This window comes from Centroberyx affinis, unplaced genomic scaffold (genome assembly GCF_046629955.1).
Source record: "Centroberyx affinis isolate AG114_WGS23_722 - 3 ecotype Tasmania unplaced genomic scaffold, CSIRO-AGI_Caff_v1 ptg005249l_1, whole genome shotgun sequence".
Taxonomy (NCBI): domain Eukaryota; kingdom Metazoa; phylum Chordata; class Actinopteri; order Beryciformes; family Berycidae; genus Centroberyx; species Centroberyx affinis.
Window position 1 is genome coordinate 42287 of NW_027282613.1, and position 14946 is coordinate 57232.

Consider the following 14946-nt stretch of genomic DNA (forward strand, 5'->3'; position numbering starts at 1 on the left):
TGAAGCGCGCTATAACCGCATGCACGCGCTGCGCTTTTTCTGCGCAGCCTCGCTTTGGGACGTGACACCGGCGGCGGGGGCGTGTTTTCAACCCGCTGGCTTATGATTGCATTTTGTTTTGAGACACTACTCAGCTTCTTCGTGCGAGGGTCTTTAAGACTGGGGGGGAGCACGCGCTGACTATTTTAACGTCTTTAAGGTATATATTTGAACACTTTATGTTTGTTTTTTGCTGCTTATATTACTGTCATGTATTCATTAGCTTACATTTCTAAGATTACACTATTCGTAGGGTGAATTTCTTCATTAACACTCAGTAAAAAAGAAAAGAAGCTGTAACTGCTGTTGTCCTGTGTTGTAGGTGGTGCCATGAGCCCAGTGGGTGCCGGGGCAGAGAGTGATGGAGGACCTGTGGGGTGTAGCGGTGCTGCTGTTCCAGCTGTGGATCTCTGTGGTGCTGGGCCTCATCATGCTACCTGCAATGTTTGGCTTCTCCCTGGGAGTCACCGGGGTCTATATTAAGATCTTGGTCCAAATTCTGGAGGTAATTTAAATGCACAGGGCTTTTCTTGTTTTGCTCTTTAGGCAAAGGGTCTGTTGTTTTATCTAATGTAGTCTGACAGGGAAGAGCTTTGTCATTTAAGCAAAAAAAAGATCCAGATGCAAATTTCATCACTGTGTCCCCGCAGTGATGAAATGAACCATCTGTAGTTGTGGTTGCCCTGTTCACTCCTCAGTTAATATTCATGTACAGTTGGGCAACGTGCAGCGGGCATTGTGTCAGAGGTCATCTGAAAATAACTTTGTGTTCTTGCTAGTGGGCCACACTACGAATCCAGAGGGGACGCAAGGAGCAGCCCAGTGTGCCTGTCCCCCTGCCCTATGGTAAGCACCTATATGCTCACTGTGAGGGAGTTAATGCTTTGTTATTGAAGAGCCTGAGTGCTTCACAACAAATGAATACTCAACTTTCCAATTTACTTTCTTGTATTTGTTCCTTTTTTATAAGTTTCAACACTAGATATGTCCTTAATGTGAGCTCCAGTAAAGACAGTAGACACTGGGGGAAATGTTGAAACGCTAACTTAGAAAGAGCCATCTGTAGTTCCTTGTTTCCCCCCCTCAGTACATTGTGTCCTGTGGTATGAGGGATTCGATTCAGCTGCAGACGGGCCTGACCCTGCTCATGTGACTCCATGTGAGTGTGGGGGCTCCGGATTGGTCAGTCCTTGCGTCTGATGTCGGGGTGCTGTGCGGCGATAAGGAAACACACACACAGGCCCCCGTCTGACGCTGATAAAGCAACCGCACATTGCATAACTCCAGCCAAATAACCAGCTTGTGCTCAGCCCACATCCAATATACTGTGAAACACTGTCTCTGTGTCCTCAGCCCCACTGGCAGCAGCTGCTGCTCTGTGTAAAAATGTGCTGCAGAGTTCAACGTTTTGCGAGAGGTCACCGCCCTCGTGATCCTCGTGGTAGCGGCTATGGAATATGACTCGTTTCTGCTTAGGCGTGATGCGTGTTGTGCGACTGCTGCAGATTGTTTTAATCTGGTTTTCAGCTTGAGCTTTAGAAGGGTTTTAGGCTTCTCGTGGCAGAGAAAACATATATAACTGTGTATGGCTAATAAACAGATGCGGAAAGTTGAGCAACTTTTGGAGTTATTGATAAATAACTTTTCAACAGTTAGTCATATTTACAGAGCAGCTATTTATCCTGGTGCTGTTTTATCCCTATGAATTTATTCCTCTTTAAAACACACCAAGACAGTTTGTTGTATTAGTAAATGAGTCACATGGAGGATGTTACGCAACATGATTTAGCAATTTATTCAGCAAAGATTGCAGAATATGTGCTGTCCTGCGTCCTTTGCCAAGAACGTGGTATAGCCAGACTCCAGTTATATATAATGAGGCAAGGTAAATGCTTGTGTACACACTGCTATGGATCTCTCTTGGAGGTGTGGATAAAGACTGTAAACATGTGGAAGGGTCCAAGAGGTAAAAGACAGGGGTGTAGTGGAGGGTAAACACACTTCTGTATTTATCCAGTAGAGTTTACCACCTTTTTACACTCACAAATCTTTATGAAATTCACAGTATACATCGTAGTATCAGATACATGAAGATAGGGTCTTTGTATTTACTAGGGGCTGTGCAAAAAAATCGATACAGCTGAGTATTGCAATATTTTTTTCCATGATAGTGTATCAATTTTCCAGCCCCCCGTATCGATATATTAAAAAAATTATTCATGTATTAAACGGATTTAAAATGTCCTTAAATTTCCCTCAAATCCCTTTGAATTAAATAGTTTTGACTCAATTTGTCCGCTGAGTTATCAATATAATGCGATGTACATATTAGACTACCCAGGTGGTACACAGCAAGTTGTATTTACAGCTCTATTTTTTAATTTTCAGTAAATTATGTAGAGTATTGCAATGTATCGCAATATGTATCGCAATGTATCGTGATACAATCGTATCGTGACCCATGTATCGTGATACGTATCGTATCGTGAGGTCCTTGCCAATACCCAGCCTTAGTATTTCCCACTAAATCACTGGTAATAGAGCAGGATACCTCAGTAGTTTGCTGCTACACTGTCTTTGTTGTGAAACCTGCACAGGGATCATCGAGAGAGAGGGGAGCTCCATGGAGGAGGAGATGGGGGAGCTGCGGCGCTCCCGGCGCGGCTCGCTGGCCGGGGGAGAGTTCTGCCTGAGCGACGTCTTCTACTTCTACAAGAAGGGCGTGGAGTGCATCGTGGACGACCGGGTGACCCAGTGCTTCTCCTCCGAGGAGCTGGCCTCCTGGAACCTCCTCACCCGCACCAACCAGAACTTCCGCTACATCAGCCTCCGGCTCACCGTCATCTGGGGCCTGGGCGTCTTCGTGCGCTACTGTGTCCTCTTCCCTCTCAGGTCAGTGTGAGCCAGCTCGACCTTTGACCTCCTCGGGGGGAACGGTGAATGTGGCAAGAGTCTACCCGCTGCTCAATATCTTTGTGGTTTTGCAAGAGGCAGAGAGCGCGTGCCGGTTTGTTGTGTATTCACATGAGTTGCAGACGAGGCTTTTCCACTGCGGTCTCTCTTCTTCTCTTGCAGGATCACCCTGGCAATCATTGGCCTGACATGGCTTGTGATTGGAACGACCCTGGTTGGATTTCTGCCTGACAGCAGGTACAATAACAAGGAAACATTTAAGAAGGTTTCGCATCTTCGGTATCATTTTGTCTGATTTTCCACGATTCTAGCTTTTATTTGTGTGTCTGCATTAACAGTGTGAAGAACTGGCTGAGCGAGCTGGTCCATCTGATGTGCTACAGGATCTGTGCCAGAGGACTCTCAGCGACCATCCAATACCACAACAAGTCAGTTCCAGCTGGATGTGCTCAAGTGCTATTTCACATTACTTCTCACTCTTTATCAGGCCTTTAGTTATCACCAGGCATTAACACAGTTGGTCCTCTTATTATTCTAGAGAGAACCGACCACAAAAAGGAGGAATATGCGTTGCGAACCACACCACACCGATTGACGTTGTCATTCTGGCCAACGATGGATGCTACGCGATGGTGGGTATCATCGTCACGGCAGGTCGGCGTGTCACTGATATTTGATATTTCACCCAGCAGCTATTGTTTCTAAAGAGGCAAGGGAATGTCTATGCTCTTTGCCCCATGCCGTCCTCAGGTGGGTCAAGTTCACAGAGGCCTGATGGGGATCATTCAGAGGTCGATGTTGAGGTCTTGCCCCCATGTGTGGTTCGAGAGATCAGAGATGAGAGACCGCCAAGCTGTTACCAGTAGGTGAGCCAGTCATCTAGCGCGCAGGAAAGGAGACCAATAATAACAGCACAGGGTGTAGACACAGGTTTGCACAGCAGCACTCTCGGGTGTCGGTTAGAGCAGGAACAGTAGGGACAATTCTGCAAGAAATTGTTCTTTTCTGGAATTGCCTTTTCATGGAATTTCTCTATTCATTTTATTTATGATTTGACTCACACACTAAATTCTAACATTGTGCATTCATATTTTAATAGCTTTTGACTTTTGACTACTACAGCTGGCAGCCTACAGGCAGTTTTTGCCCCTTTTACACCTTAATAATAACTCCAGCCATTTTCAGCCTGGACCCTGTTATCCCATCATTTTCCATCATACCGATTGATTCTGACCAAAATCTCGCCCACTGCTTCACTATAGAAGCTACTTACTGTATGTCTTGCCTGCCTGGGTGTGCAGCTCCCCAGTACAGTCCTACAGGGCCAATGGACGCTCTAAAATCAGCCCCAAAAGCACCCAAAGCATGTCTTTTCAACACATTGATTGTGTTGTAATGTAATGAAACATGTTGGTAAAGTCCTGTCTTTCTCATACAGTTTTGATGCTACCTTGGCTGCTGCTTTAGCACTTCCTTGTTTACTCTGTACCGGCTGCAGCTGCCTTTCTCCAGGCACCACACTGTGAAGTAGTGCAAAATAAATATTGAAAATTATCAGGTGATAGATAAACTTATTCAGTGAGTGTCAATGTGTTGAAAAGACATGCTTTGGCTGCTTTGGGGTTGATTTTTGGAGTGTCCGTTGGCCCCGTAGGACAGTAATTAGCTCTAAATTGAAGCGATTTACAAGATTTTGGTCAGAATTGATCGGTATGGTGGAAAATTAGGGTAAAACTAGGGTCAAAATTGCTGGGATTATGTTAAATTATGTTAAATCATTTTCTTGCTTCTGAGCAGCACTGTAATCTGTGTTGGGACTCTAAACAATATCCAATATCTATTATTCTATGAATCAATATCTATTCATTTGAAAATGCTTTTTAGATTTTTTTATTTTAGATTTTTCATTTGAGTTTATTCGCACTGTATTTTCATCCTATCAAGTCAGCGAGGATCCTGTTACAGAAAAAACACATGTTCCAAAACCACACATTCCCCATGTGCAAACCACATGTGTTCCACATATTGCCCATGTGATGTCATGTGTTTCGCATGGGATTTTTTCCACATGTGAAATTCATGTGTTTTTTCTGTGACCTTCTCCTTTTACAATAGTTTTTATTTTGTTTCATTCTTTGCAATTCTTACTCATTCTGACCTACACCATTTTCTATTCTTTCTGTGTTTACTATCACCTGCAGAAGAAAAAAAAGAGACACAAGAGTTAGAAATTTTGCGGTACCTGTAACTAGCAACCACTTCAAAGAGGGTTTAAGTGGATTATGGAGGTGTTTTGGGGCATTCGGTGAATACGATTTTACTCACTTTCTTTTACTGTTTTCATGTTGAAGCTGTCATATACCACCTGTCTCATGGTATGGTATGTTATGCGAACTAAAACATCTAAATGGTTAAATTAAATGGTATATAAGCATGTTGTGAGTGCAGGATAATTATGATCATATAATAAACCCAATGTGCAAAAAGCGTAGGAAGTTGAATACTTCATGAAGTATATTGACATACTAAACTGAATGTAATTTTCAGATGTTTGTCTCATGATTACATTGCAAGCAAAGTTTATCTGTGCTTCTATTGGGTTTATAATCTGTAATGCATCACCATGCACTTTGAGTAAAATATTACCTGAAAATACTCTCCCAATGTGAGGGAGTAGAGTACAAAGAAACAGGAAGAAATTGAGTTGAGACACCAGCGTGTTAAAGGTCAGTTTTCAGTCTATTTTCTGGTCTCACTCAAATGAATGGGAAGTAAAAATCCTAACACTACAAACTTGTCCAGCTGCATCTGATCCTGGTGATTAGTTTATATTCTGATTTTCATGGTGGCCAAGTGCTGAATAATCCCCATGTTAAAACTAAGTGGAGTATTGCTTTAAAAAAAAATGGCTGAATCGCATTTGATCATTCACTCTCAGCTGTCCCCTTGAATGCACTGTGCACTGTAGTGAACCTATAGAGCATCCGTGTGTTGGCCTGATGCTTTATGACGTGGAAAATACATCTAGTTTCATTGGGGATTCCCTAAGGGCCAATGGGGGATGGCTAAGAGGATTGAAATAGGCCTCGCTGTAGAATCCAGAGTTTAGCATTGCTTGCACTGAAACAAATTACCTGAAGATTTAAGTACAAGGGTCTGGAACATTTCATTTTCTCAAGAGGCGGTTCAATTAGTGGCCAAGCAGTACATATAATACACATAACACAGCCTCTCTGTCAGTGATGCTAGTCTATATGACAGACACAGATGTTTTTAGCACCAAATGTATGCTTGCTGTACCGACATTAGGTAGATTATATTCTCTTTATTTCAAGGATAATATGCCATATATTTATAACCTATGTCAGATTAATGCAGACACACACACATGCACCTTCTGCCCTCCTTACAGCAAGTACAAAATTACTATATTATTGTTATTATATTAAAAAAGTTCTCATCCCTACAGTATGACTAATGGAAAAACTATTCCCTTCTCTTCCACAGGCTGAGGGATCACGTTGCAGCGAAGAACAAACTTCCCATCCTGATTTTTCCTGAAGGTTGGTTCCTACTATGCCATGAAGAAGAATATTTGAGGATGATGGCGGTGTTATGATAGTTAGGATCATTTCTGTTTGTCTGTGACTCTTCTTCTAACAGGAACCTGCATCAACAATACGTCCGTCATGATGTTTAATAAAGGAAGCTTTGAAATCGGAGGGACCATATACCCAGTGGCCATCAAGGTACTGCCCAGAGAATGAATTCATGTATTGATTCCGCAGTGATCGATTATGTGAGAAAATGTCGCCTGATGTGTATTGCTCAATATTTCGAGAATGCAGCTGACTACATGCTCTAAAATGTTATTTCATAAGTAAAGGTCTTGGTGATGCTCTGTATGGATATTGTCTCTCCCGTCTTTATCTCTTCACCTTCAAGAAATTGCCTGTAATAACTGGAGTGTCATCTTGTCTGTCCCAGTATGACCCTCGTTTTGGAGACGCTTTCTGGAACAGTACCAAATACAACATGGTCAGCTACCTGCTGAGGATGATGAGCAGCTGGGCCATTGTCGTCAACGTGTGGTACCTCCCCCCCATGACCAGACAGGTCTGCAAAATATAGTTATGATGCTTTTCCTTTTTGCATTCTACACACAACACGACAATACCATACAAGATATTTCACTTCATACAGTTGATTTTTTTATTTGTTTATTTGTGCAATTTGGAAAAGAGAAAATATGAACACGTGGTATGCACAGATGGTATAAAAAAAACCTTAAGGGCTTATAGTAAAAAACACCCTATATAAATACATCATAAAAATTCACATACATATGCCATACACCTGTATATACAAACACATCACATATATACACACATACTGTATATACAGCACACAATACATAACATGAAAACAAATAAACAATCAATAATATATCATCTGACATTACATAAAATTATACAAAAATTATCAATAGTACTGTGCATTGTACTAATGCACAGTGTACTAGTGCATGTACTAATATAAATAGGTCTATACTACTGTATAACACTATAAGGAATGAAAGGGATATAGAGAGAGGGAGTGCATTCTATAACACCTTATACTGTCCTCTTTCAAGAAAAGCAGTATTAGATAGTTTTAAAAGCATTCACTACTGGTTACTGACTACTGGTTCTATGAAAATGACTGTGAAGAAGATCAGTAGATCTATTACCATACGAGTGGATGTGAGGGTTAATATATATAAGTTATTAAAAGAAATTGGAAGTAAATTATTATAAAATCTAAAAACAAATATACATATGTGGAATTTATTCATGTCAAATATGGTGAGAATCTCCAAGGTATGGAAGAGGGGGGGATTGTGGGAGCTCCAGCTAGTTTGCCAACCTTTCTATCTGTAGGAATAGACTAGACATAAATCTTTATGAAGCTTATTCATAGTATAGCCTACATCATAGTAGTATGAAACAGATGTAAATTATATGAAGATAGTTTTTTAAGGTAAAAAAAACAACAAAAACATAAGTATAACTGATTTGTGTTCATATTGGTGGTTATTTGCCTTATGCTGATCACCAACTGGCAACCCTCAAGTTGCATTTAAGTTGCATGTAAAGTGACTTCAGACTGGACTCATAGTGACTTGATGCTCGGTTCTTACAAAGACTTTAAAACTTTAACAGCTGAGCTTGCATTGTGTTTTTTCCTATTGCAGTATAATGTATTAAGTAATTAGGTAGACTTGTGGTTCCTATCTATGCTATCATATAGGTCACATTGTCATTTTATTTAACCCTTGCCCGATATACTAATAGCTAAAGAAGAGGTAATGTAATCAGCTGGCTGTCTATTTCTTAGAAGTAACCATTTTGTGGTTTAAGCCGACCATCTGAGACTTGACTCAGATTTGTGACCAAAGACTTAAGACTTGACTTGGTCTTACATTAGGTGACTTGTTAGCATCGCTGTAGACTGGAAGTCATAGTTTTCATTTACTATGATTTAACCTTTTTATTTACTTCTACATCACTGAGCATGATGTTAAAACAAAAAAGTGTCTGTATCCTATAGAAATCATCCACTCTACACTTAGACCTGTATGTAAGATATTCCGTTAATATAACATAAAATATTATGCTGCCATCCAGATCCTGTCAGAGGTTTATTAACCATCCATTTCTGTCACAGTAACTTTAGAGACTTCATATTACAACCAGATTCAAATTACCATGTTGAAAGTATTCTGTTACACAGACTCTGACTTACACACTGCAAAAAATCTCAATCTTAACAAGTCGTTCAGTCTAATATTGAGTCCTAAAAATCCAATTTTCTTAAAATAAGTGAAACAATCTGCCTCTGGTGTTAGATCATTCCACTTGTTTCCAATGCAAATCAACCTGTTTCAAGAATTTTGTAGAATCAAGTGTCATGTTCTTGATAGCAGTGCAGTGATCTGCCTTATTCTGACTTGTTTCAACATACTGACACTCATTTCTAGAAAATTCCTGAAACAAGTGAAACTGCAATGGAAAAAAGTGAAATGATCTCACCCCAGTGACAGATTTTTTCACTTGTTTTAAGAAAATTACGATTTTAGGACTTGATAATAGACTAAATGAATTGTTAAGATGGAGATCTTTAATTCCAGGTGAATCTGTAACATATTCACTGTCTTTATGTCTGTTTCGAGCAGAATGGGGAGGATGCGGCCCATTTTGCCAACAGAGTGAAATCTGCTATCGCCCACCAGGGAGGCCTACTGGACCTGGCCTGGTAAGGAGGGACAATCTACTAAATGCTCATATCACTCACAGTTCATTCATACATATATACATATATATATATTTAAATTCACAGCACAACTCGTCAGCGTTCTGAATGTGTCTGTGTCTTGGCAGGGACGGCGCGCTGAAGAGAGGGAAGGTGAAGGACTCGTTTAAAGAGGAGCAGCAGAAGATGTACAGCAGCATGATCGTGGGACAAGACGGCAGCAGCTCCCCGCAAGGCGCAGAGGAGGAATAATGTCGGACAATCCCTCTGATAAACTCTGGACAATCTCTGTGACGCTGACACCTTTCTATCATGTTTGTCATCTCATGTGAATTGGATAAACTCCAAGTTGGAAAGAGGTAGGTCACATGATGCTGATTCACCTCACCAGGGTGGAGGAGACTGCTCAGCTCATACATATCTCAAGGTAATATGTATTGATGATACATTTTATACTTGCCTTTTTAACTTGGTCCATGTAAGGGTTTCCTTTGACCAAGAAGCTTCACTTTGTACCTTTTACCTGTTTTCACCTTATATGCTGGATCGGACATTTTAAGTCTAAAACCAGCGCTCAGCCTCAAAGCTTGAATGAGATGCTCCCTCTCCAAAAAAAAAAAGGGTAACACTTTATAATAACCATCATTAATAAATGGTAAATTGATAGTTAATTAAACTTTAGTTCATAGTTATTTTACTGTTAACAAACAATGAAATGATCATTAATAATGTTTACTAATTATTAGTAATGCTATAATTTATGTTATTTTATCATTAGTTTGTGTAATATAAAATCATTTGTTTATTAATTATATATTGTATATTGTAAACATTATTAATGATTATTTCATTGTTTGTTAACAGTAAAATAACTATTAACTAAAGTTTAATTAACTATCAATTTACCATTTATTAATGATGGTTATTATAAAGTGTTACCAAAAAAAGTCTTAATGTTAAGGATTTTGTTTTTAGCTGCATTCCAGCTACATTCCTGTCGCCCTGTGTTGCTGTAGGAGCGTATCTCTACCACTGGGAGGCAGTGTTTGCTAACACAACAATCATTTGAATCCCTTTATCCGCCTATTCCATTACTCAAGACTCAGGACATCAACATACATATCTGTTATCAGAAGTTTACATACAGCTGGGGGCCAATGTAATGTAAAATGATCTGCATATGAAATAGCTTGAATCATAATGAAAATGTATTTGACTTTAGTGATATATCCACAAGCCCAAACTATGTTGATATAGAAAATGAGCCACCCATTGCTGGTTGCTATGGAATACATGTATATTGCCTTAATTATTATCAGCTCAATACAAATTATTGGTATTACCACACATAAGGATTTTAAATGTATAAGTGTTTAAATGTATTTTTTTTTTAACAGAAGGTCACATGTGTTAAGCTGCTCTTTTACCTGTGTGGGTCTGTAATTATGGAAAACATTTTATAACTGGTTTCATAATTGCCATCTCCACATAGCTATAATCACATCACCTTATTTCAGTGTTATTTTTACTGTACTATGTTATAAATAGTACAGCAATACCATCAGGTAGAGAGCAGCTTATAGCATATTAATACTGGGGTTATTTATTGGATATGCCACTTGTAGCCTAATGCAACTTTGTTCAAGACAGATATTCCCTATCACATTTGCACATGGGTCTAAATGAACGCCTCGCTCTATGCCACGTTTCATTTCATTAACAGCACCGCCGATAGAAATGCTTTGGAAATATCCACCTGACTGCCGGGGCACTTTGAGGGCAGAGTCTGTCCTTAGTAATAACCCATTATGCTTGTCCTGTAATAGAAGTGGGAGAGGAAAAGAGAGAGAGAGAGAGAGAGAGAGATGTGGAGAGAGAAAAAGGAATCGCACGGTCCCCCCCCCCCCCCCCGGCTATAACGCTTGCGCAGACGAGCGTCGGCAAAGACATGTTTACTGTGACGGTGCTTTAATAAAGAAAGCAGAGACTGTGAAATAGCATTGAGTTATTCTTCCGCACACAGCGGAGCCGGAGCGGGGGGCTTAAATTTCACAGGCTCTCCGTCTCTCTCACACCGAGGCCATCTCGCCGGCACCCACCCCCCCCCCCACCCCACCCCCCTCTCCGGCTATAATAACAATCCCGCGACTTAAATTGCTTGAACAGAAATGTTTGTTCTCCCCCTAACAAGATTGTGAATTATTAATAGGATCCAAAGCCGATTTTATAACCCGATTGTTGAGGTGGGATTCTTGGCGCGCGATGCTCCGCCACACCATTTACTGTGATGTATGTGTCTGCACATCTTTATATCCAATTTGATGTGATTCAGATAGATTTCAAAGGGGACATCATAAAAGGCATTGGAGTGACCCCTGCTAGGTCCGGATGACTGTAGACTCCGTGCGACTACGTCTTCAATATGTTGATTCGATTTGCTCGATTTGAGTTTTACTCTGGGGGTGATCTATACAAATGCGATGCAGGTACACTAAGTAAATATGAATACATTTCCAAATTGAATCATTCGGCCCAGAGAATGTAGTCCGCGCAGGACATCATTTTAAATCACGTTTTGCTGGGAACTATAGCAGTTTGACCAGTCAGGAGGGTAAATGACTGAGGCTCTGTCTAAGAGTTGCCATTAGTTAGAGCGTAATGTCTTTAAATGCACTGTTCTCCCATCTATTCTGCACTGGAGAGAGGCCTCCTGCTGTCATGTGTGTGATGCTGAGATACAGAGAGGATAATCAATACCGGCATATTGTATATGTTCAGAGGAATTACCAAAAAACTAGATGTAGCCCAGCATCAAAATCATTACAAGAGTTTAGGATTGAGTGTCCTGGGTGAGATGATCTTAACCCCTATACCTTTCAGAAACTCATCAGTCTGACTCAGTCTCATCAGACGGACCAGTCAAAATAAGGCCAAGTTAGCAAAGGCTACTCACATGCCATCTAATACACACTAGACTTCATTTGTCAGTATTTCTGTGTGGATGTAATGTTGAAGGAGGCTGGAAAAAATCTTATCTAACAAATGAGGCGTGTGTGTGTGTTAAATGCTTTTAATGGGGCCTGTAGTGTCTCATTTGCATCTTAAATATTTGGAATTGTGATATACAGTACTGTGCAAAAGTCTTAGATTTTTTATATAAATTTTGTCTTAGATGTGTGTTTTCTGCCTTAGTGTGTCAGTAAACTTTTTGCATATTTAGAAACTTGTGCCTAAGACTTTTGCACTTTCCATGTCAATGTTTTAGTTTGTCGCTTGGTAAATTACATCCACTATACCTATTCTGTGATGATTTAACATCACTGTAACACCAAAAGAAAATGGTCTAATTGGATAGTGTATCCGCACAAAGGATAAACAGAAGGGATAACAGGATCAGCGTTGGGTAGATAAATAATAGATAGAGACAAGCATGCTTTTTCCTTCCTTTCTGTCCGCTGTGTCTCTGCTTGATGTGGGCCGGGCCATGCCGGACCGTGGCAGCAGTCACAGGGTTGAGCGTGAAGCTGGGCCCCCCCCCGGTCACGGTAAAGCCGGGGGGGGGAGGGCCAAAATCAGCCTGACCACAGGTTCCACCGAGCCTGTCACACACACAAACACGCAACATGACAACAAGCCGTACGAAACCTATAAGATATGGGAAAGTTGAGCAAAGTTTTCTTTCCGTTTGAAAATTGCATCTATCCTCCATGGTGTGTGTGTGTAGCCTATGTTGTGTGTGTGTGTGTGTGTGTGTGTGAGAGAGAGAGAGAGAGAGAGTCAGTCTGGCCAGGAGGGGGAAATAAAAGACCAAGCCTTTTCAGAGCATTGCACCGATTTGCATACACTAATGAAACGGGCTATAATTGGTCGGAATTGATTTTTTCCCCCCCCTGCTTTGATTGAGCTACAATTGAGTCTGAAGTTCTTCAAGTGGAGAGCTGATTGATTTGTGGTTAAATTCCAGTTTATTTAGTTTAGGAAATAATTATGTACTCATGCAGTGATTGGACAGGGGAGACAAACCCCCCCTCAAACCCCCTTTTTCCTTCTGACATTTATTTGGAGTGTCATCATTTTTTTTTATCATCATCATCATCATCAATGGATATCTTCTTTTTCTTAGAAATCACCAAGCGATTCATTGGGTTTTTTTTTTTTTTTTTTACTGAGTTACATGAAAAATGTCCTTCGGCGAGGTACATGAAGGTGTGAAATTGCAGACTCCTCTTTGACCCCCTCGGCCCCCCCCTGTGCCTCAGAAGGTATTTCTCCTTTTATTGACAGAGCAGCAGAATTCCACCTTGATGCCCCCCCCCCCCCCTACCCCCCAACCCCCGGCATCTTCCTCCCCCCTTGATTGCTTTTGTTTCCAGGTCACCTCCTATCTATCGCCGCAACTTTTTCCAATTTCTCTGGGGCTTGTTGTATGAAGACAGAAAGGCATTGCCGTCGCCGCGCGCGCGCTCGCTCTCCGGGAAAAAAAAATAAATAAATAAAAAAAATGTACATAAGCCTATACAGAGGGACAACACAAAAAGAAAGAAAAAAAAAAAACACATTCAGAAAGTCTTCCTCGCCTTCATGCTCAGCGGGGGCGACGGGGAGAGAGAGAGAGATCGTCGTCATCTTCTCCGAGTTCATCAAATGAAATAATCAAAAGAAATGTCTCGCTTCATTAATATGGAATTATCTTAGCATGAAGATTAATTGCGTCAAACTTATGAAAGTGTGTTTTTTTTTTTTTTTTTTTTTTTTGGTATGAATCTAAGCTGCTGTGGGGGGGGAAATGATGGATGATGAGAAAGGCGTGATGAATGAAGAAAGCAGCGGAACTAAATTGAAAGTGTACTCATCCGTTCTCCCCTCACAACTAATGATAAATTGAGCATGTCAGGTTGAACAATACATGTTCAGGTTTAAACATCATTCTCCCGCGCGGAGAGCGTAATGCGCGGGCCGGGTCAGGTGGCCCGTTCTGACGGGGCGCTCCGCACCCCTCTACAGGGCAGGGAGGGACGTCCCGTGTCGGAATAGAAGCATACCCCACTGATACAGAAACCCAATACTAATCATTAACTGCATTCTGCTCTATATCTATCTGTCTGCCTCTCTATTTGTGTCTTTCTTAGTGCACAAAGATTTTTTTTTGTATTTTACATATGTGTACAAAAGTTACTCAATCTATTCCCCCTGGGCATTCTGTATTTTCCATACTTTATTGTATCCTCCACTGATATTTCCCTTTGACTTTATGAAAAGAAAAAGGGCAATATCTATAAGGATTGATTGCAGGAATATTGTTTACTTTGCTTTTGTTTAAAAAACAAAATAACTGACAGGCAGCCAAAGTTACAGATGATCAAATTCCTATTAAGATTGCATCTGGCCTGGCTCCAGCTGACAGCCTATATTGTAAATGATATTGCCATCTGTGAGATTGCGACAGTTGGGGAATGAAGAAGAGGATCTCTATCAATCTCCAGTTGGGCCATTCATATTACAATACGAGTTATGTCATTCCTGCAGTGCAGTATGGAAATCTCTGATTGTGATTGGTAAATATTGACAATTGTTGCACAGTTTATAGCATTATTATACTGCATTATGTTAGGTTTACCATTACACTTTGTCATGGTAATATCCATTTCATATTGCTTTATTGCTGTTTAGTGCAACTATAGCTGCTCTATATATATGTATATG

At 40.6% G+C, this 14946-nt stretch overlaps 1 protein-coding gene across 2 annotated transcripts; it reads left to right on the top strand.

Annotated features, from left to right (window-relative positions):
• The first annotated feature begins 146 nt into the window (after window positions 1-146).
• Window positions 147-11345, top strand: gpat3 (glycerol-3-phosphate acyltransferase 3). Of its 2 annotated transcripts, XM_071546390.1 has the most exons (13): window positions 147-199; window positions 362-544; window positions 819-885; window positions 2637-2931; window positions 3115-3189; window positions 3291-3380; window positions 3491-3584; window positions 3703-3818; window positions 6460-6515; window positions 6616-6701; window positions 6940-7068; window positions 9167-9246; window positions 9372-11345. In XM_071546390.1, the coding sequence occupies exons 2-13, from the start codon at window positions 401-403 to the stop codon at window positions 9493-9495; spliced, it is 1356 nt and encodes a 451-aa protein (XP_071402491.1). In that variant the 5' UTR covers window positions 147-199; window positions 362-400; the 3' UTR covers window positions 9496-11345. The 2 variants fall into 2 exon arrangements, with proteins under 2 accessions (XP_071402491.1, XP_071402492.1); XM_071546391.1 differs by lacking the exons at window positions 147-199; window positions 362-544; window positions 819-885 and adding an exon at window positions 1957-2005.
• Window positions 11346-14946: the final 3601 nt, after the last annotated feature.

What these genes read in the sequence shown, in the direction of transcription:
- gpat3 (XM_071546390.1), top strand. Translation starts at nt 401, where the DNA reads ATGGAGGACCTGTGGGGTGTAGCGGTGCTGCTGTTCCAGCTGTGGATC. An exon ending in TGTGTCCTCTTCCCTCTCAG is followed by an intron (nt 2,932 to 3,114) that starts GTCAGTGTGAGC and finishes CTTCTCTTGCAG; the next exon opens with GATCACCCTGGCAATCATTG. An exon ending in ACCATCCAATACCACAACAA is followed by an intron (nt 3,381 to 3,490) that starts GTCAGTTCCAGC and finishes TTATTATTCTAG; the next exon opens with AGAGAACCGACCACAAAAAG.